Source organism: Sorex fumeus, unplaced genomic scaffold (assembly GCF_029834395.1).
Source record: "Sorex fumeus unplaced genomic scaffold, SorFum_2.1 ptg000003l, whole genome shotgun sequence".
Classification (NCBI taxonomy): Eukaryota; Metazoa; Chordata; class Mammalia; order Eulipotyphla; family Soricidae; genus Sorex; species Sorex fumeus.
Genome location: NW_026606060.1, coordinates 5725351 through 5748303, shown reverse-complemented (window position 1 = coordinate 5748303; position 22953 = coordinate 5725351). Strand labels below are relative to the sequence as shown.

At 48.8% G+C, this 22953-nt stretch overlaps 1 protein-coding gene across 2 annotated transcripts in view; it reads left to right on the top strand.

Moving 5' to 3' along the window:
* The window catches only part of PRKCE (protein kinase C epsilon), a 499857-nt gene that overhangs the window by 184126 nt on the left and 292778 nt on the right, over positions 1 to 22953 (top strand). For both annotated transcript variants that reach the window (XM_056114218.1, XM_056114227.1), the window contains exon 2: positions 14523 to 14586. In XM_056114218.1, the coding sequence (XP_055970193.1) occupies positions 14523 to 14586 (64 nt within the window). The remainder of the gene's footprint in view (positions 1 to 14522; positions 14587 to 22953) is intronic.

The window sequence follows — 22953 nt, the reverse complement described above, 5'->3', positions numbered from 1 at the left end:
GTGGTCTTAAGCATGGTCTTAAGCGGAGGTCTTCAGCTTCTGGGGCTCTGCTTGGGCTGGGGAGGGAAACTCAACCCACCCCCCTCCAAGGGGCCTCGAGGAGGACAGCCAGGCACAGGGGCAGGAGACTCTGCTTACATATATATGCATGTAAAAAATAAACAGTAAAATATATGTTACATTTATATAATAGTTTATAATATTGGTCATAATAGTTTTGATATAATAATTTATATAATAGTTTCAATATTGTAATACTTTATTGTAATAGTATTAGAGTATAAGTATAGGGCACAAGAGTATTATAATAGTTATATATAAGGATTTTATTTATATATTTATGTAGGGATTAATTCTATTGAGAGGTCCAAACATTTTTGTTGTTGTTGTGGGGGATGGTCTCATAAAGTGTTCAGGGGGCCTTGAGGTCCCTCTCTGTGAATCTCTGCCAGTCGGGCAGATGATTCAGTGTGAGGGCCCACGGGTGCAGAACTGCTGAGGACCCACAGGCTGGGGGTTATCTGGTCTACACAGGCAGTGCTCAAGGGGCTACATCTTCATAACAGATATTCAAAGAGAAATGAAGAGTGCAATCGTGAAGGGTGAACAGAGGAAAACTGCTCCTAAGTTCAGTTTCATTCAACACAGTGGATCAAAAAAAAAAAAATTCCCTGAGACATGCCAGTTTGAAATTTCAGAATGCAGAAGTTGAAAAAGAGCCTAAATATAGAGAAAGCAAAACAAAGTCTTTGACTGGAAAGTAGGTATGAGATGGACATCAGAACCTGTTGCAACTGTGTATATGCAAAGAAAAATCTAGGTGATGATATTTTTTTTAACCTAGATTTTATATCCAGCCAAGTTGTCATTCTTGTGCTAAGGTCTAGTTTGAGGCGGCATAGAAAACTGCTTTCTGCTTTTATTTCATGGGGGCAGTGTCCAGCGTTTGGGGCAGCAGAGGGGCCTGGACCATCCTCTGGTGCATGGCTGGGCATGATGAGTCTGAGGTTTGGGGCTAGACCTAGCAATGTGGTGCTGAGGCCTGGGGCCACCAGAGTCACGCCTGTTCATGTTTGGGAGGGCCACGAAGTGCTCGGGAGCAAACTTAGGACTTCACACATGCCCAACATGACTTTTTCCACTTTGTCTCCAGCTCTTTCTCTATGACCTTTTTATTTTATTTTGGGGTCTTGTCTGGTGGTCCTTGGGAGACCATGCAGACTGGGCAGGGGATCAAACTCGGGGATCCTGTATGCAATGCCTGAGCTCCTTTTGAGACATTTTCCTGGGTCCCTTTTCCTCATTATCCCTACCAGAATTTCCATCAGAAGAGCCTTATTGGCCTAACCAAGAAAATAACCACAAACAAGGAAGACAGTCGATGCCAGCAACAGCTGCCTGAAGAGCAGGGAAAGAAGTCACAGTGTTTGGGCTGTGAGTGCCCAGGTGAGCAGACAGTCCAGACTAGAGAAGAGGAAGGACAGTGGGGGTCACCACATCTGGACTTGGATTGGCTGGAGAGCCTAAGGGAAGCATGAGGAAGAATACGCTGAATGTGATGCTCCGTACAACTCCATGATGGCACTGGGTCATCACATCAGATCTATGGAAAAGACATTGTGTGTCATTCTATTTATGAGGTTACAATACATTGTCAACACGGTTCATGGTTTCCAAGCTTTAGAACCAATGTGTACATAAAACATGGAACTCAGTTACCACTGGGAAACAGCATGTGGGTGTTGTCAACGTGGATAAGTAATAAAGACCAGAGGTGAGGTGGGAGGGGTGGGTCTGGGTGCGTGATATCCTTGTGATGGAATATACAGGGTCAGAGGATTGGTCTGCAGCTGGTGAAACAAGAAATGAGCATTTTTCAATTGCTTTTTTGCAGTTTCAGGGAAGGACGGGAAGGCCTGGATATGGCCATGTCATTATCTGGTGGAAGTTGGGGAGGATGGAGCAAGGGGCTGAGGAAGCTAAATAGCCACCTATCCCAAAGAAGGAGAGAAAATCTGAAAGATGAACTCAGGAGCCAGAGGCTTCTGACCCTGGGGACAAGCGGTGACATTACAAGGAGAAACGTCGAAGTGGCAGTGATTAAATTCTTTCCCTCTGGGGAACTATTGAGGCTCAGGACTGTTCTCATTATGAGTTCGCATGTAGTGTTTGTGTTAAAAAAAATGAACACATGCTATTTAATTTTGTTTGTATTTCAATAATTGAACAAGAAAGAAAAGTGTAGCCCGAAGGAAACCTTGAGTCATTTGATAGGCAAAAGAAAGAAGGAACAATTTTACCCTTGTTTAGATTTGTAATTCTTGTCTTACTTGAACCGAGTGATTCTAAGTAGCTAATGACTCTTGCATTTCCTATGTCTGTGATTGTTATAAAACTGGATCTCAGGGTCCTAGGGATAGGCCAGGGCTAAAGTGGTCGCCTTACATGTTCCATTCATGTTACATGTTCCATCCATGCAACATGTTACACATACCACCCATGTAATGTGTTCTATCTATGTAACATGTTACACATCCCATCCATTCAACATGTTACGTGTTCCATCCATGCAACAGGTTCCAGTCATGCAATATGTTACATGTTCCACCCATGTAACATGTTCCATCCGTGTAACATGTTACACGTTCCATGTTCCATCCATGTTACAACCAACCCTGGTTCCATCCCTGACTCCCATGTTTCCAGAATAGTCCCAATCGTCCTTGAATGCAGAATCAGGAATAAGTGCTGAGCATGGCCAACTGTGATCCAGCTGCCCCCTCAGAAGAAACAAACCCAAAACTGACCTTTCCTCATAGGAAGGATTCTAACTTCCTGTTCCTAGTACTGGCAGGTTGGACTTGCTACCCAGCACAGCCTGGCTGGAGTCGTTCCAGGAAGGTGAAGCAGAGGGCCCCAGGCCTCCCAGCTGCTGGTTGTGAGTCAGCAACCCTGGAGACAACGATGGCCCCTGCCTCTCACGGTCGGGGTGTCCTGAGTGCACCCTTTGATAGCTCATGGCATGTTCTCCCAGGTTGCGTTGGGCTCTAAGCTACCAGGGGCTCTGGGCTTGGAGCTGGGAGACTTGCTTAATTGTTTTAAGTGCCAGGGTTTGAAGCAGAGCTTCATCCATGCTAAGCCTCTACTCGACCCAGAGATACTTCCTGGCCCTGCACAGGAGGAGACCCCACCTGCTTTAATCCAGACATCTCTCCTCCAAGCCCTGAGATTCCGTGCAAGTTCCTGAAATCCCCCAACTGCTGTTTTCTCATCCTCGAGACTGGTAGAATACGGGGATTGGCTCCCTCACCCTGCTAACGTGTGAGAAGTGCTCAATAAAGGGTGTTTATTAACATCCGCAAAGGGAGAAATTACAATTAGGATGTCTCAGATTTGGAAGAAAGGAAGAAGGAAAGGAAGGAGGGAGAGAAGGGAGAGTGTAGAGAGGAAAGGTAGGAAGAGGGAAGGGGGAAGGAGAGATGGAAGGAAGGAGGGCAGGAAAGGAAGGAAGGAGGGAAGGAAAGGAAGGAAGGAAGAAGGAAAGGAGAGAAAGGAAGAAAAGAAGGGAGGAAGGGAGGGAGGAAGGGAGGCAAGGGAGGGAGAGTATAGGGAGGGAAGTGGGAAGAGGGAAGAGGAAGAACTGGAAGGGAGGAGGGAAGGAAAGTAAGCATAGGAGGAAAGGAAAGAAGGGGAAAGGAAGGAAGGAGGGATGGAAGGAGGGAAGGAAAAGAAGGAAGGGAAGAATAGGATGGAAGGAAGAAGGAAAGGAGAGGAGAGGAGAGGAGAGGAGAGGAGAGGAGAGGAGAGGAGAGGTAAGGGAAGGATAGGAAAGGAAAGGAAAGGAAAGGAAAGGAAAGGAAAGGAAAGGGGGAAGGGAAAGTAGGGAGCGAAAGTGGGTAGAGAGAAGGGAGGAAGAAGAGCTAGAATAAAGGAGGGAAGGAATGGGAGAGAAGGAAAGGAAGGAAGGGGGAGGGAAGGAAGAAAAGAGGGATAGAAGGAAGGAGGGGTGGAAAGAAAGGAAGGGGGAAGTGATAGAACAAAGTGATGTTCCTGGGCTGAGGTCACTGCTGGGATTGCCCATCTTGCTTGAGTGTCACTGGCGCTTGTGTATGTGACTTCTTCACTAGATTCTGTTGTGACTTGCCTTGTGCCCAGCACCTGGCTGTGTTGCGGATAGGGCAGAGAATCACAGTCAGACCCAGAAGCTTCCGTTCCTCAGGTGCTGGCTGTCCAGGCACAGCTCCAAGGCCTCCCATCTCATCCCTTCCCCCCGGGGTGCTGTTAAGTGCCCGTGAGAGTCCCAGTGTGCAGATAAGGAAATCGAGGCTGGCTGCATGGCTTGTAACAGGCAGAGCTGGAATCTGAAGGCTGGGAGTGAGCTTCAGAGCCTGTAGCTCAGCCACTGCAGTAGGTTGACTGGATGTAACAAGTTGTAAGTGTGAGACTGGAGACATGGGTGCATGCTTTGCATGTGCAGGGACCCGGGTTCAACCCGTGGTACCACATGATCTCCGAGCACCATGGGGGGGAGTCCCATGGCATCCCCTGCCATTGTGGGATGAAGCAGCACCTCATTCCAGACCCAAGTGGGAACTGTCCGACCTAGTTGTCAAGTAGCACTGAGAACGGCCCCTGTGCACCGCTTAGGAGCCCCCAGAATGCTTTCTAAAAAGAAAGAAAACATAAATTAAATCACACGCATAAAAGTTTACCCAGCAATGGCAATGGGGACTGAAACAATAGCACAGCGGGTAGGGCATTTGCCTTGCACGAGACCGACCCGGGTTTGATTCCCAGCATCCCATATGGTACCTCAGGCACCACCAGGAGTAACTCCTGAGTGCAAAGCCAGGAGTAACCCCTGAGCATTGCTGGGTATGACCCCAAAAGCAAAAAAAACAAAACAAAACGAAACAAAGGAAAAATAGACCGAGCAAAGAGAGACTGTTGCCAAGCCAAATCCTTGCCACGTGATGCAGATTGGTTGCCAGCTACTTCTCACTTCCCCACCCTGGCCAGTACCTGCCCTTCCTGCTGTTCACTGCCTCTTCCTGGGCTCCACTGTCACTCAGCCTGGGCAGAAGAGAGATGCTTCGGGGGCGGGAGGCGTGGGCAGCGTGGCGGGGTGTGGCGGGGTGGTGTGGTGGCGTGGCGTGGCAGGGCACTGCTTTGTAAAGCAGCCCGCACTCACAGTGTCGGGCTTGGCCCGGCAGTTTGCAGGCTTGGAAAGCATTTGCAGGCTCAGAGTCATCTTTTCTCATCAGCGGAGTCTGCTCTCTGCGTCAGTGTCTGAGCAACCCGAGGAAGCAGGTGCAAACTGGGGCTGACCCCGCTGGCCCATGGAAAACTGGGCCTGTGTGCCAGCCAGGGGGACCATCTAGGGAGATGCTGGCGGGGAGGCGATGGCTAGTGCTGAGGGATGCGTGGCCAAGCTGTCTAGGGGACCGGAGGTCAGTGAGAGCTCATGGACAGGGCAGTGACTTCCACTTTAATCAGCAATGCACACGGTTTGAATAAACTCGGAGGAGTTCGAAAGGGTAGTGAAGGTGAAAACAGCTCCTGCTCCCAACTGCCACCTCCCCAAGCTGGCACTTCCCATTTTTATTTCTTGGCTAACCCCTGTTTCCTGGTAAGACTCCTTCAAGGGAGAGTGTGTGAGGAATGTGGGATGTGTGCACACATGTGTGCATGTGTGTGTGTGAGAGAGGGAGAGAGAGAAAGACAGACAGACAGTTATAGAGGTATAGAGAGACAGAGACAGAGGCAGACAGAGATAGACAAAGAGATGGAAATAAAGACAGAGACAGAGATAGAAAGGAAGAGAGGGAGGGAGAGAGATATAGATAGATAGATAGATAGATAGACAGATAGATAGGTAGATAGATAGATAGGTAGGGAGAGAGAGAGCGCGCACACAGTAAGCACATTCTACCTTGCTTTTTCCTGTTTGATCATTGCTTTCGGAATATATTACTGCTATTATATTGTTAGGCATTGGGCTGTCTCACTACTTTTATCTGACAATTCTCTTTATAGGGCCCATACAGTGATCTAGTGAACTGTGGACCAAATTTTATTTAGGCCATCTTCTCTTCATGGGCTGTTAGGTGCCTAAGGTCATTAAAAGGTGCTCTAAGGCAGCATCCCTCAACTTGGGAGCATTAATGCTCTGATAGGCGCTGGATATTCTCTGTTCACCTTGGTGTAAGTCATATAAAGGGGTGGAGGTTCACCATGAGACTGGGGGGAGCAATCAGTGAGACTCGGGGATCACAGGAAGGAAACATGTCGGAAAGGGTCTTTGGTCTCGACTAGAAACAACCCTTAAGGCAGAGGTTCCCAAACGTATTTTATCAGCCCCTTTTCAGTAAAAGAAATCACAGCGCCCACCTCCTTAGAAATGTGCCATCTTTAAGCCAACTAACAGCCAGCCCCCAACTTGTACCTTCCACTGCTGTGTCCCCCACCAGCCCAGCACTTCCCTGGGGGTGCTGTCATCCATGTCGGCTAACACTGGGCCAGAACGTTCGCTCAGACTTCTCATCTTGTCTCACGTTGGGAGGAAATTGAGGTCCTCACACCCCGACACTGAATCAGGCTCTTGAGCCTACATCTGCGGTGTGTTATTCTTGCTAGCATGGTATTTTGATGACAGAAGACAGAAGAAGGTGGCTGTGGCTGTGAGTGTGTTTTGCACACGTGGGTGGGTGTGAATGTGGGCCTACAGAGGGAGGTGTGCACGCTGTTGTGTGATGGATGGGCTGTTGAGAAGCTCGAATGGGCTGTTGAGAAGCTCGGAGTGAACCTGTTTTAAAAGTGGAAGCCGGAATTTATGATGCCCCGAAGGTGGGAGGAGGGGATGATGTGTTATTTAAAGGAAACTCTCCGAGGAATTCTTAAGTGAAAGGATGAGCTCTCCCCCACCCCAGCCCCCGTTTCAAAAAAACGACACCATTGAGATGTGTTTTACATGCAATGAATCGTGCATCTGTGTCAAATACGCAGCTTGAGGTGGTTGGATAAATATATACATTTAAATATCCACCGCCCCATTCAATGTAGAGAAAACCCTTTCTTCCTCCCCCCAAGTTCCTGTGTGCCTCTCTGAGCCTCTGCTGTGCTCACTGCTGCCTCCAGAAGGTGATTCGGATATTTGTTGTCACTGTGGATTTGCTTTGCCTGCTCTAGAACATCCTGCATATGGGATCCCACGGTCTATACTCGTACGCATTGGCTTCTTTCCCAGAACCCCAGTTTAGCTGTGTCTCATTCTTTATCTCCTATGGATGCTGCAGGATTAGTGCCTTCATCTCTGTGTTGTTCGGCATTTGGGGCATTTCCAACATTGGGCTGTCATGAATGAGTCCACTCACAGCATTTGGGTGCAGGTGGACAGTTTTCCAAGCCAATCCTCAATGTGATTCTATTGTGTCAAGCCAGTTAGTCTGGCCAGCCATCCACTGAGCCCCCTTCCACAAATATGCATTAAATACTCCCTGTGCTAAGTGAAAGAGACAGGACATCCATTAGACCTGAATCGTCTTCTTTGCAGTGCCAGGAAGGGTATTAGAGCGAGAACAATCCTGCTCTCTTTTGAAGAGTTTGGGGACACGAGCTCTTGGAGTGGAACCCTTGACATAGTTTTTTAATGGTGCTCTCAGCCAGCCGGTGCCCTCCGACAGTAAGTTGAGCAGCAGACTCTCTTCATGCCCCTGCTGAAGAGTCATTTAATTAGATGCTCACCTCAAATTCAGCAGCCCACCACTGTTTAAGAGTTTTCTGTTACAGCCATGTGTGTTTCGTGTTTTCCAGAAGCAGAAGCTGACAATTTTAAAGGCTGCTGTGGGCCCCCTGCTCTGTCTCCTCCCTGCTAGATTCCTGGGGGTCCCCTCCATGGTGGGTTTCCTCCAGGAAAGACTGACCATTCCAACAGGGGGTGGTGGGATCTAGAGAGAAGATCTCTTTGTGAGCTTTCTATCCTGAAAGTTCCCTGTCTGCCTCCTCACAGGAGAGGAATGATGCAGGCTCTGATCTGGTGGGAATGGACAATGCAAACCTGTCTTGCTCTTCCTCATCTGTCTGGGTTCATCCTCTTCCGACTCCTGCTTTTGCCTCTTACTAGACTGAAAGGAAGTGAAACTCACTTTGGACTTGCGTGAGAGAGTAGAGGCTCTTGGGAGGAAAAGTTTGTCCAGAGTTCTCGGGCTATGAATGGCTTACCCTTGAACCTCTCACATCCCTGTGTTAAAGGCAACATTCCCTTCAGCCCAGGGAGACAGATCCTGGGGGCCAGAGGAGCTGTAGTTCCTGTGATTGGCAGGTACCACCTCTGTGGCCTTGGTTCCAGTGGATGGGTGTGGTGTGGGAGGAGGAGACGAGAGGGTCGCGAGTTGACTCGGGCTCTTGTTTGCAGATGCTGCCAGGTGAATGGTGCCCCTGGAGTTGTACGGCACTGGGAAGCTTGAGAGAGTGGGAAGAACATTTGACTTGCAGGGTTGAAATCTTGGCTTCCCGACCCACCACCTTCCTTGGATTTTATTAACAATTTTTTTTATGGCTTCAAACATGTTTTAAATTAAGATGTTTTGACTCATACAGTTGTTTACAATAGGGTGTCAGGCTATGATGTCCCTGCCTCCAGTGCCCTTATCTGTGTCCCCTTCTTTCCACCACTCACCTTCCCCTCCACCCTAGACCAACCTCACCGTGACAGTTACATTTTGAAGTTTAATTGTAGTTTGGGCCCCAGTTTTGAGATATTGTCCTATCCAATGGTTATACATATTATATAATATATATATAGTCCCAGGTATCATGGGATTGAATGTATATGTGAACACACACATATACATATATAATATATATGTGTACACACACACACATGAGCTGGAGTGATAGCACAGTGGGTAGGGCATTTGCCTTGCATGGCCGACCCGAGTTTGATTCCTTCGCCCCTCTTGGAGAGCCTGGCAAGCGACCGAGAGTATCTCGCCTGCATGGCAAAGCCTGACAAGCTATCCGTGACATATTCAATATGCCAAACACAGTAACAAGTTTCACAGTGTTACTGGGCCCGCTCGAGCAAATCAGTGAACAACGGGAGGATAGTGATAGTGATATATGTCAATGAATATATATATATATATATATATATCTCCATAATATGATACCTGGGATTGAACTGGAGTCAGCCACCTGCACGGCAAGCATCTCAATCCCTGTAACTCTTGAGCCCCGAATCGTGGCTTCTTAATGAGCATCCAGGATTACCAAATAATTTGTGCTCAGCACTTTGCTTAGCTGAACTCATTAAACTCAGCCTAGCTCCCATGACACAGGAACCATCAATTAGCTCCACTTTATGAATGAACAGTCAGGAAACACCCAGAAAGTCAGTGCCTGTAACTTCAGACTCCGCAGACAGTTCACTCTTTCCTGGTGCCTACTGCGTATCTCCTGAGTGTCGAGTGCATTACATGTCCGCCTTCTGATGTCTTATAGCAACCCATTCCACAGGTAAAGAGATAAGGTACCAGGCTCAGGAGCACGAATGATCCGGAGCTGGTTAGTTCAGCCCTGTCTAACCCCGAAGGCTGTGTTGGTCTGCATCTCTTCTGTTATCTTGCTTTGGGTCCCAACTGAAGGGCTAGCCAAAGGCCCATAGACTGAGAGAGACATAGTCAAAGACGGCAGAAATAGTAGCTGGGTGGCTGTGCCCAGCAAATGCATGCGGTTCAAGGTGACCTGATAAATAGGCAGACATGTGGGGAGTACTGGGGAGAACCTCGAATGCAGGAGGATGCCAGAACTCCCCCAGATGGCCCGGGCGAGGCCTGCTTTTGTGTAGTGCCAGCTGCATGGTGGTGATGCCCGCTGAGCATTTGCAGGGGAGTTGCAGGATGGAGCACCTCCGTTGCCTCGGTATCTGTGCCACGGAATCGTGAATAAAACGTGTGTGTGGAATCTCACTCGGCCATGAACCTGTGCTTTCCTCGCCGCTCCTCCCCCCTTTTACCTTAATGACCCTCCTGCCACCCTGTTGTCGTCCTAGCGGCCCAGATGGATTCTCAGGGCCCCCTTGGGCAGCGCTCTGCCGCCTCAGCCCAGCCTGCCGAGCGCTTGTTGCGTTTGGCAGGTTTAATAGCTTAATTTCTATTTTTCCTCTTGGAAAGCTGTTTGTAGTATTGGAAGCAGCAGTGGGTGCTAAAATGGTCGCCGATGGCTATCTTGAACGTTAATATCCTCATCCGTCTTATCGCCCGTGGCTGGTGGCTGGTCCCCCTCTGCTCTCGCTCCCCTGCTCCAGACACAGGCTGCTTGCCGGCGGGGAGGCTCCGGGTCCTGCTCTGTGCTTTGCTGCCACCCGCCCTCCCTGCGTTTCCCAGATAGCATTGTCCTTCCCCAGCAAAGTCCCAGCGTGGGAAATCTTTGACTTGGAGGATATGAGAAAGTGTGGCCTTTTGCCGGCCAGTCTTCATAGGGATGATCTAATCTCAGGGAAAAAAAATACACTATTTAAATTCTATGCTTTGGCACAGGAGTGGGAGACAGGAGAGGTAGGGGGCAGATGTCCTGAGAGGGTGTTTTCTTTCTTTCTTTCCTTTCTCTTTCTTTCTTTCTTTCTTTCTTTCTTTCTTTCTTTTCTTTCTTCCTTTCCTTTCCCTTTCTTTCTTTCTTTCTTTCTTTCTTGAATCACTGTAAGATATACAGTTACAAATTTGTTCAAGATCAGGTTTCAGTCATATAATGTTCCAACACCCGTCCCTTCACTAATGTACATTTCCCAACACCAGTGTCCCCAAGTTTCCTCCCACCATCCTCCCTTCCCTCCCACCTCCCTCTCTCTCCCCTCTATGTCTATGGCAGGCACTTTTCTTCCCTCCCTCCCTCCCTCCCTCCTTCCGTCCCTCCCTCCCTCCCTCCCTCCCTCCCGCCTCCCTCATTTTGGGCCTTAGGGTTTATAATACAGGTACTGAAAGGTTATTACATCTATCTCTTTACCTCCTTTCAGCACTCAGTTCTTGTTCAGAGTGATGATTTCCAACTATTTTTTGTCATAGTGGTCCCTTCTACATCCTAGCTGACCCTCCTCCCAACACACACACACACACACACACACACACACACACACACACACACACTTGTTGTCCTGCAAGTTTGCAATGGAGGCAGGCAGGGACCTAGAGGCAGGGTCTGGTATGACCTGATGGGTCAGGTTGGTGGTTTTGCTATCTGGAGTTCAGGTGCCAGCTGGAACTCACGGTGAGGGCTTGTGAGGGCGGGGGGCGCGGGGTAGGTGATGAGGGTGCAGGAGAAGGGGCTGATGGGAAAAGCAGAGGGTTGGCTCTTACAGCAAAGACATCCTGGCAGGGTCTGCGCCATTTTCTTCACCCGGAAACCTAAGTCATGGCTCTTGGGGGTAGGTGGAACAGGGAAACTCCTCTCCTCCTCTCTTTGTTGAATCCTAGACTCAAGACCCCAAACTCAGGAGAGCAGCACCTGTGGGGTATCTGGAGGGTTCCCCTGTTAGGCGCTGATGCTCCCTGTTGGATGGAAGTGATTTTATGGGGGCCTTCCACGGAGGGGGAGGGAATGGCCTGGGTGCCGTGCCGTTCAGTGTTTGGGTTGGGGGGCGGATGTAGTGCTGGGGATTGAACTTGGAGCCTCACACAACCTAGGTGTGTGCTCTTGTGCTCCACCATTGAGCCTTCCTGGCCATCCTGGAACTGACATTTCACAGGGAATTCTGCAGCCTCTTTCGTCACTGAAGTCTGTGTGTGACATCGGGAGTCGGCAGTGACTGAGTGCAGTGAAATCTGGTGGGAGGGACTCAGAGAACTCAGGCCAAGGTGAGTTTGAGTTCTACCTTGTTTGGGTGGAGGGAGGGGTCGCTCAGGGTAGAATCCCCCTCTCTCCTGTCCACCGTGGGAATCAGCACAGATCTGCTTCCTCCCCAAGGGAGCGGGAATTTGGAGGGTGAATGATCCCAGAATAGGCTCAGGGATCTCCAAACTTAGTGTCTTTCCCACCTCCACCAATGTGGATGAGCGTCTCCCGCTGAGCAGACAGAGCTCTGCTTTAGGGATGCAAATACCATCATCCTCATACTCCATTTAGCAGAGGAGAGAGACATATGGGTGATATATTGCAACTTAATCGGACTCGGACGCGTGTCGGGATATGGATATGCATTGTGAGAGCCCAGGGGAAGGGGTTGTTCATCTCCCTGGGACTAGTTGGAGAGACTTAAAGACCTGAGAGCAGTTGACCTTGATCTTGGAGGAGGAGGAGTGGTTAAGCTGACATTGGTTGAAGAGTCCTCGCTGCGCGCGTGTGTGTGTGTGTGTGTGTGTGTGTGTGTGTGTGTGTGTGTGTGTACGCCCCCTCTTTGCTGGGGATAAAGAAAAAGAAAAGTGGGGAAGTGGTTCCTGCTCTCTGCAGAAATTCACAGCTTGTTGGGGAGCCGAGGCTGGCACGTATCAGCCAATTAAAGCATTGCTGAGACAGATGGGAGTGTGGAGGCCGGGATGCTGCCAGGGGTACTTGGTGATCCGGGCTTCGGGGAGTTACTTCTCGGAAAACAGAATCTCTGGGAGGAGCACGCAGGCCCTGCAAAGATGTCTTGACTGTAAGAGCCAACCCTCTGATTTCCCCGTCAGCCCACTTCACTGTGGTACAAGGGCCAGCTAGGTCTCAAGGAGGAGGTTAGGGGGCTAAAATTTTGGAGGTGAAGGAGAAGGTTGATGAGGATGGTAAAAATTTGATGGTACTGACTTGTTCTCTGCAGCTCTGGCGAAATGTCGGGTTTATAAAGCATAGATATAGCCAGCTCTGACCTGAGCAGGGCTGGGGGGCAGGTGGGGTGGGGCTTCAGTCTCCCAAAGCACCATGTGCACTCCTGGGCCTTTGCTTATGCTCTTTCTTCCCCAAGGAGCTCCTTCCCTTTGACACCTTCACAGAGTCCTACCTTTGTTGGCTTTTCTAACTGCCCTCAGGCCTGCCTTTTTCACTTCACCTCAGCCCTAAAGCAGAATCTGCTTTTTTTAAAAACTATTATAGCTCATTTTTCCATTTATTTATTTTTATTGAATCACTGTGAGATATAATTACAAGCTTTCATGTTTGAGGGTCAATCATACAATGATCAAACACCCATCCCTCCACCAGTGCATATTCTCCACCACCAGTGTCCCCAGTATACTCCCCCTTTCCAACACTCCTTCTGCCTCCATGGCAAAATATTTCCACCATTCTCTCTCTCTCTCTCTCTCTCTCTCTCTCTCTCTCTCTCTCTCTCTCTCTCTCTCTCTCTCTCTTTACTTTTGGGCATTGTGGTTTGCATTACAGATACTAAGAGGTTATCACGTTTGGTTCTTTATCTACTTTCAGCACACATCTCCCATCCTGAATGATTTCTCCAATCATCATTCTCTTAGTGATGCCTTCTCTATTCCAGCTGCCTTCTCCCCCAGCTCATGAGACATGCTTCCAGCTATGGGACAGTATTCCTCACCCTTGGTTCTACTCTCCTTGGGTGTCAATTTCATATTACGTTATTTTCTATTCCACAAATAAGTGCAGCCCTTCTATGTCCGTCCCTCTCTTTCTGACTCCTTTCACTTTTTAGCACGATACTCTCCATGACCATCCACTTATAAGCAAATTTGATGACATCATCTTTCCTAACAGCTGCATAGTATCCCATTGTGTTGATGTACCAAAGTTTCTTTAACCAGTCATCTCAGGTTGTTTCCAGATTCTGGCTATGGTGGACAGGGCTGCAGTGAACATACAGGTGCAGATGTCATTTCTACTGTGCTTTTTTGCATCCTTGGGGTATATTCCCTGGTATTGGGGGGTCATATGGAAGCTCATGGCAAAAATCTGCTTTGTAGCTGCACTGGGATTGGAAACACCTCAACTGCTAGAACACTGTCTCAGTCTGAGGTTTCTCTGAATCCCGGTGGGCAGCTGGGGTGTTGGGATAAAGAAACGCGGGTTTCTTTAAATGTGAAGTGCATCTCAGTGTTGTTGCTTCTCTTGAACTTGGAGCATACCTTCCCGACAGCCATGAGGTGGGGTCACGGCAAGCACAGGCTGCGTGATTCCTTGTGGAGGAGATGGCCCCAGACACTGTAAGAGGTTCACCTGCAGGAATGACCAGAAGCAGCACTTCTTGTCCACCTAGCGAGGGCTAGCAAAAGTGCCCCCAGATATTTTTGATGTGTCCCCAGATGTCCCCACGTGTCAAGTGTCCCCATGCCTAGTTCCCCTGGGGAAGCAAACCTGGGGTGACATTAAAAGCTCTCTGTGATGTGTGAGTGTCGTTAGTTGTGCCTGCAGGCCAGGGGTCTGCAGTCTGAAAATACCGATTCTCCTGCTTTCCTGACTTCCCTGGCATGGACCTGCCACAGGGCAAGGAACTGAAATGCAGTGTGACTCCAGGCCGTGGCTCCCACTGGGGTGGAAGGGTCCCCTGGAGTAGTACTCTGACGCCATCCCTGTTGCTTTCTTTATTGCAGATTGATCTAGAGCCAGAAGGAAAAGTGTATGTGATCATCGATCTCTCTGGGTCCTCGGGCGAAGGTAAGAGAGTGACTGCTCCTTTTTCTTCTCTTCAGTTCACCCCTTGGCTCCTGGTCTCATCGCCCCTCCTTGGCTGGGGACACATTGTTGTGGCATTTGATTAATTGGCACACTTTATGGGAAAAAGGTTATTTTGAAGATGCTCACTCCTTTGTGCCAAAAGAGACCAGCCATCTGTTAGCTGCAGAGGAACAGAGGAAAGCATTTTGGCTTATCCAGTGAGGCCAAAGAAGCAGGCATTGTGTGTGCTGGTGTGGAGGGTAGGCGCTCCCCAGAGACTGTGTGTGTGTGTGTGTGTCTGTGTGTCTGTGTGTCTGTGTGTCTGTCTGTGTGCGCGCACACGCCTGCATGCTGGGAAAGAGAACAGGCCACTTGGTATAACTTTCTTGGAAACAAACCTATGTGTCAGACAGTAGAATTGTACTACAAAGCATTCATAGAAGTGCTACTTTTTTCCCCCCCACCAGTTTGGTGTACAGGCTCTTTAAGAGAAATAATGGGGTGAGAAATGCTGACTTCCCCTCTGGCTGATTGGAAGTGTGTAGATGTTGTTGAGTCGATTCTCCTCCTCCTTCCTTCTATCCTGACTTTGCTTCCTAACACCTCTGAGGGCTCAGTGGGGTTGAGGCCTCTCCTTCCAGGGGCTCACTGGACAGTGGAACTTTGTCCGCAGAGAAGACGCTGGTTGGAGATTAGAGCTGAAAGTTGGTTATAAATAATATTTCCTCTCCCTCTCTTGCTGTGGGCAGGGGCACAGCTGCCCTGGATGTCAGGGCAAAATATGAGCAGACAATAGCTGGTTCCTCTTGGGTAAAAACAGGGTGTGGGGACTATACCCCAAAGGGAGTGAGACTCTCAGTTCCTTTGGCCCCTGGCTTGAAGATGAGGATTTTGACATCTCTCCTGAATACTGAGGACCACAGAGTTGTGACCCTAGAATGTCTCCTCTGTGTTAGCTTCAAAGCTCAAGTTTAAGGGTCAGGAGGGGAGATGGAATGGAGAGTTGCTGGTCAGAGGATGGCCTGGAAGTGTCTGTGTTTGATGATTGGCTAATCATAAATTGACCTAGGAGTGTCTGCCTGATGATTGGTTGATCATCTGCTGGCCTAGAAGTGTCTACCTGATGATTGGCTGATCTTCAGCTGGCCTAGAAGTGTCTGCCTGATGATTGGCTGATCTTCAGCTGGCCTAGAAGTGTCTGCCTGATGATTGGTTGAGCATCAGCGGACCTAGAAGTGTCTGCCTGATGATTGGCTGATCTTCAGCTGGCCCACTGTCAACAGGTGTTCAGAATAATTTGATAATTGTGTGTATATGGGGCTCATAAGAGTATTCCATTCTCTTTTAATAGATCTCAATTATTTGGCTTAGATTTCAAACTTTAAACATTTCTCACAAATTGCTCTACTACATTTTCTGCTCTTGATTGCAATTAGATTTTGGCATTTCCAACTTTCTTTCTCAGCTCTGAGCTCTGAACAGCCCAGAATAGAAACGGTTTTAGAACAGTGGAGGTTTTAAAAATATTTAGCATGAAATATTTAAATATTTAAGATGTACCGAAGGACCTACAGAATAATAAAAAGGGGTACTGCTGTCCCTATCCCTAGTAGGAAATAAGATGTCCCAGTAGGGTACAGGCTTCCATAGTGTTTACTAGCATATGAACCACATTCACCTGACTTCAGATAATACAGCCACCTCCTAATTATAGGCACGGGAACAGCATTTGCTGAGCAAGCACCATGACCTTTTTAATCTTACATAATTTATACCCAAGGGAATAATTAGTTAAATAGTTCCTGTTCCAAGAGGCTGGGCTTGGACTTTCTTTTCCTTTAAAAAATATTAATGGCTTGCAAATCATAGAAGTCAGCCTTCTTTCTTTCATTTCTTTTTATACATTTGAGGGAAAGGATATGGACAAATGAATAAATAAATCATATGCAATTGATTTTTTTTCTTTTCTTGCTTCCCCGTATTCTTACTGAATTTGAATGGCCAAAGCAATTTTCACTGGGCTGAATTCTTCATCTAATTTTTTTCATCTCTTTCCTCTAGAGAAAAGACGGTTTACTTCCGAAATGCTGACACATGCCAGAATGTAGACTCTGTAAGGTGTTAGCAAATGTTGCTCTGAGAAGAAGGAGAAATTTTTCAGGCTGAAGAGATAGTTCAGCAGGTGGGACACTAACATGGCAGACCCCGGTTCTATTCCCGGCACTGCATATGAACTCCACCAGTGCTGATCTCTAAGTACATAGAGTCAGGAGTCAGCACGGAGCACTGCCAGATATGCCCCCTCCCCCAGAAAAACAAAAACAAAAAAAGGTGTTTTCTTGCTCTTTGTACTTGCTCTTCCTGGATTTGGGATGCTTTCCCTGGGAGGGGAGGGACTCTAGAGATGGTTTCTAGAAATTTATCTTGTTTTCCTCTGGGTTCTATGCATCTGTTCTGGGGAACTTATGAAGTGGTTTTGTTTGGGGGAAGGGGCAGTGGTGAGGAGGCCACCACAGCGCTCACCCTTGGTGTAGAACACCATGCCACCACAAGCCCGCATGCACTCACAGATGCCTCATCCCACTCTTTAGTGAAAATATTAGCACTGTTCTCCTCAAAAGGGTGCAAAGAGAGTTGAAATGAGGCATAGCCAATGTTTTCACCACTCTATTATTCTGCCATCAAGAATCCCTCGAGGAGTTGGAGAGAAGAGTACAGCGGATAAAGCTTTTGCCTTGGACACAGCCAACTTGGGTTCGATTGCTGGCAACCTAGTTAGTCTCCTGAGCCCTGTCAGGAATGATCCCTGAACGCCGCTGGGTGTGGCCCCAAAAACAACAAAAGAAAAAAAGAATTCTTTCAGTTCTTCTATCTCTAGCACCCCACCAATGGGGGCAAAAAGGGTATTCATAGAAATGGCACAAACCTGTTCACACATTCATGAGAGCTCAGAAAAATACATGGGATCTGGGTGTACAAATGCACTCCTTTCTTCTCAGATGTGCCCGAGAAGTCTTTCTCTAGCTAACACACTGTCGAGAGTCTGGACATTTACATCTGCTGGAACTAATGTGATTTCTTACTGTCTAATAAAATTCCACTACTTGCATGTCCTGTGCAGTTCCCTGTAATGGGATTTGACTGGTGTGTACTTTAAGCTAAACCAGATACCCTAACCTCACATGTACAGGGTCAGGCTGGACGACAATTAAGGTCATTTCTGGTCATTCCATTTTGTTTTTTGGTATAACTTGAATAGACGAGTATCAGAGCTCAAGGCTGAGGGCTGCCTTATATCAGTAGCAGGCAGGAAGGGGTGAAAGAGAAGGACCTTTCTTTTCTTTTTGTTTTTCTTTTTGGGTCACACCCGGCGATACACAGGGGTTAATCCTGGCTCTGCACTCAGGAATTACACCTGGCGGTGCTCAGGGGACAATAAAAGATGCTGGGAATCGAACCCTTGTAGGCCGTGTACAAGGCAAATGCCCTACCTGCTGTACTGTCGCTCCAGCCCTGAGAAGAACCTTTCTGATGGTACTGAGCCGAACATTTTTTTAGATTCTCCCAAGAAGCAAATCCCCTGTGAATGCTCGTGTATGATCTTCCCATTTCAGGTGTCTCTTCAAGTCTGCTTTTATTCTAAGTTATACCTCCCCGTGTTCACTTTGAGTGAACAAAGTACTAAGGGTTCATCAGATCCTTCATTAATTTGCCTCGGTAACAGAAGCATGCATGAGTGGTGATGTCAGAGAGTCCAAGATGACCTTACTCCTCAGCATCCTCCCGTCCAGCGTCTCAGTGGGGTCCTAGGGTCCAGCCCGGTCATTCCCCTCTTTCCCTTTTCATATTCTGCTGGGTCTTTAAGGAGGAACAGTACCTGAGGGTGAAGGGGAGCACTCAGCTTCCCAAGTAGGGGCCTTCAGAGTCGGCTCCAGCAGCAAGGATTAAGAGCTGTCACTCCTGTGAAGTGCCCTGGACGGGGGTCCTGGCCCCGCTCATCCCACAGCTTCGGCCGGCAGGGGAGGACGGCCCGTGATCCAACAGCAAGTGGCACCCAGAAGCAGCTCAGTGCTTGTGAAGAGTGAAAGTAGATCCCAACCCCTCACATTGACCTTGGGACGCGCAGCACGGCTTTTGTTTCTCTTTCCCTATTTTACCTCCTTTTTCCCCTGCCCTCTTCTGCGTGCTGCTCTTCTGTTGGAACAGTAGGTGAGGAGGGCACATCTGTTGGTGGTGTGCAGACATTCAGCTGCAGGATTCACTTGGCACCCCCCACCTGACTCTATGCTGCTGGTACTCAGACTTGAGGAGCAGTTCCCTTAGCTTCTAGATTTTGGGATCCAATCTTTGTCCTGGAGGAATGGATTCCTCCCTAGACCTGATCATATGCAACAGATGAGACAAGTGGAGTCAGCTTGAGAGCAGTGAGCATCTTCCCCCCCCCCAAGTCCCTACCTAGCCCCCCCTCCCCCATGAGGGGTTTATAATGTCCCAGAGATAATGCTAAAGTGCTCAGTGAGAAACCAGCCAAGAAGGCCTGCTTCCTCCTGGAGAGACTCATATGCACCGAAGTTTCTCTGAAGTGAGTCATCTGGTTAACAACACCAAATACCAGCCATTAGCAGATGAAAAACAGAAGTGAATCCTGAGTGTCTGGAGAAGCAAAGCCCCTCAGGGTCACTCCTAACCGCATTTCTGGGGCCAGGGCTGGGCACTGTGGATTGACCGGTACCTCTTTCTGCTAATGAAGTAATTGGTGAGGAAGCAGCAGGTTGAAAAATCAAGTTACCGAGAGGGTAGGTTTCTAATCGAGCCTTAGTTAAGAAGTGAGCCCCCTGTTCCTGGCCTGGTCTCCAATTCCGACTCTGTTGTCTCACTCTATGTCATTTTCTGTGTCCTATAAAGAAGATAGTTTGGGGAAATTTGTGTTTACAGCTCAGCTCCTGGTGGGTCAGAGTAACCTATAATTTAATCATTTGCTCTTGTTGATGTCCTCAGGATTTGGCTTAAAAGAAAAGGGTATTTCCACTCATCTAACCTAATTTAGAGAGTTGTCTTTCAGGACCAATTACTTTATTCTTTTATTCAGTTGAAATTGGCCAGTGCTGACAGTTTTATTGATTTTCCTTATTACCTAGCTTTGTTGAAACATTCCCATTTTCACAATCAAGTGCATTTACCATCTTCCCCGAGCAGCTGACTCTGGGGCTTTTATCTTCCCCCTTCATGTTAATACTTTGTGAGCTGAGGGGAGGCCTGGACAGGGCCGGACCGTGGCCTGCACCACGAGAATGAGTGATTCAAGACTCTTTGTTTTGTGATCCATTCACTGGAAGCATCACTGTCTGGCTTAGGAAATCTATACGGAGCACCGGGAGTGCAGCTAATGGACACGGCCCTGCTCTCAGCTCTCTGTGCTTCTCCAGAAGATGAGAGCACTCGGCCTACACGTGTTTTAGAGGGGCTGGGCAGTTGTTGGTGGGGCAGGCTACAAGGAGCCCACCAAAGGCCTGAGCCCACTTCTACTTGAGGACCCCCTTGGAATGGATGGTCTCTGCATACTAACAAGGGCCAGGATCCTACCTCAGAGGTAGATCTTCTGCATGTGTGGGGTCCTGAGTTCGACCCCTGGACCACACACACAGTGACCAACATTTCCACACTAGCCATTTCTTGTTCCCTCCACGTGGCGACTGTGAAAGACAGGTGGTCACTGCTGTCCTTATCCTTGCCGAGGAGACACTGTCCGCTGAAGCTCCATCCAATCAGAAGGCAGAAGGAAAGGGACTCGGACCTGCTCACCTGCTGGCTTCCTGCATCTAGTCATTTGTCTAGAAGATGTCGGCCCTGGGCCCTGGGGGATTTCCAGCTCTGCATCAGCCTTTCCCTTCTGTGCTTCAAACATGTGCGATATCAGATACATGTGCGATATGAGTAAATCGCTTCTGTTCTGGGACTTACATTCCAGAGGAAGCTCTGTGTGTCCGTATGCTCTCTCCGAGGGCACAAAACCCAGGGGCACATTGGCTGTCTCTGGGCAAGGGACAAGGTGAATTCAGTGTAGTGGGATGGAACTTCCTTGGCAATGCCTGTGATTCTGATTTTCCTTCCTATGTCTGCCCAGAAGCTGTTAAAAACCTCCCCAGGGCTGGAGCCATTGTACAGTGGACAGGGCACTTGTTTCGGACATGGATGGCCCCTGGAGTGGATCCCCACCATCCCACATAGTCACCTGAGTCCCACCAGAAGTTATCCTTGAGCACAGAACTAGGAGTTAAGTCCTGAGCACTGCCAGATGTGGCCCAAAAACAAAAAAAATAGAATTTTGAAAAGCATTTCGGTATTAATGGGGCCGTGCCCACGTGGACAGAGACAGTGGCATGTCAGGATGAGCTCCAAAGACCCTGTGAGAGAGAGAGAGGAATGTTACACTGAATCTGCTGAAACAAAAGGACCTCCAGGGACAGCATTCCCCACCCGCTGAACGGTCTGCCCAAGTCTGGGTCAGCATGGGACGTGCTGAGAAGAGGTATTCCTTCAGATGGCTCCTCTCATGGAGACTCAGAGCCTCATGACAATAAAGCCGCTGGGCCAGCTCACTGACCTCTCACTCCTAGGAGTCAACTGCCCAGTGCTCCAGGCGGCCATTCTTTGCATAGTCGCCTGCACTGTAGCCATTTGGGGCAAACTGAATGGCGCCCACTGGCATTCAGGTTCGCTGCTACCAGCCCCAGTTGGTTGCATAGACTGAGTCTCCAGCAGCTGCAGGACCGTCTCCCCAGCCCAGCAGGGAAGTCGATGCCAGCTGGTTTTCTCTCCCCTCCAGGCAAACTCTAGGCAAACTTCAGAGTTTGCCTGGTTTTCTGACATGGAAAATCTTGGTGGTTCCCATTTAAATAGAGAGACGCTCCACAGTTAGGCAAGAGAGAGATCTTTGCACCACAGGGACGAGTGAACTCGAGGAACATCAAGTTCCCTCTCGCCTGTGTTCTGTGTTATTGTGGTGAGGTGGCCATATGCGCCTGTGCTGCCAGCCCTGCTTTTGAGTTCACTAGCTGACTCACTGGTCAGGGCCCGGTGTGTTCTTCAAGACTCCTGCTTGCTGGGAGCAGGCCGAGGGCACGAGAAACAAAGCTGAGAGGGCCATGAGCCCTGGCATCCTGACACTTGCAGGCTAGGCGGCTCTGACGCCCCGTTATCGACACTCCTGGGGGCCTTGGTGGCCTCAGCAAGAAGGCCTGCTTAAGAATTCATCCCTGCTCTTCAGCTCATCGGCAAAAGAAATTTGCACATAGCTTGGCACTTGGAAGGAGTGCTTGAGAGACAACAAAATAGTTGAAATCAAATCTCTGTACGGAGGAAATTTTATTTAAACCTAAGTGAACCTGCTAGGGAGCTTCAGTCATTGCTAGTTTATTTAGTTTATTTTGGGGATGTTTTGGGGGGAAGGGGAAGCCCACCTAGAAGCGCTCAGGAGTTCTTGGCCCTGCTCTCAGGAGTGACCTTTTGGCATTGCTTGAGGGATCATATGCAGGGCAGGCGACCCCACTGGGGTGGATCCTGTCCGGCAAGAGTCTTTGCCCCTGTACTAGCCCTCCAGCTCTCCTTTGTGCCTCAATTGTGCCCAGAAGGAAGGGAGACTTGAAGAGTTAAGATGGTGAAGCACTGAGTCCTGACACAGTGGGCCTGCTGCCAGGTCTGGGAGCTGCATCTCTAACCAATCCCCAGGAAATGCACATGCTGTCCCCCCTTTGACAGCTCCTGGAGAAGCAAAATCCCAACAAGACCCGAGGTTTACCCTCTGCCACCGTGCTGGGCAGGCTCCAGTTCCATCTGATGGAAAGGGAAGAGGGAAATCCTCTTGCTTTTTTCCCCAACTGTCGTCTGGCTGGAATGTCTCAGAGTCAGAGCCTTTAAGCTCTCCTGTGCAGACTCTTTTCCTCCCCTTTCTCTCTTTTGTTGGTGGTGGAGGGGTGGAGAAGGCACTTGATCTTCCTAGGGAGAAGGGCAGTGCCTGGGCCATGGTGTTCCAGCCCTACATGAAGGTCAGGATGGAGACGATGGTGTTCCTCTGATTGAAGAACAAGCGTCAATTTATAGCAAGAAAACAAAAAGCAGCCCGTCAGGGTATTGGACTTGGTGTTTTGTGTTTGCTTTTCTATAAATACCCTCAAGTATTGAGTGGTGCTTGAATTTGATCCTGCTGTGCTAATTTTCTCCTGGTTCCTGGGGCTTTAATTAAAATAACTCACCCAGGGACCTTGCTAGAACTTACCTCTACTTGATGCTTCTCTGAGGCAGGCAAGTTGCACCTGCCATTTCTGGATGGGAAGTGCAGGGGGAGTTCTGCATTCGGTGCTGGGAACC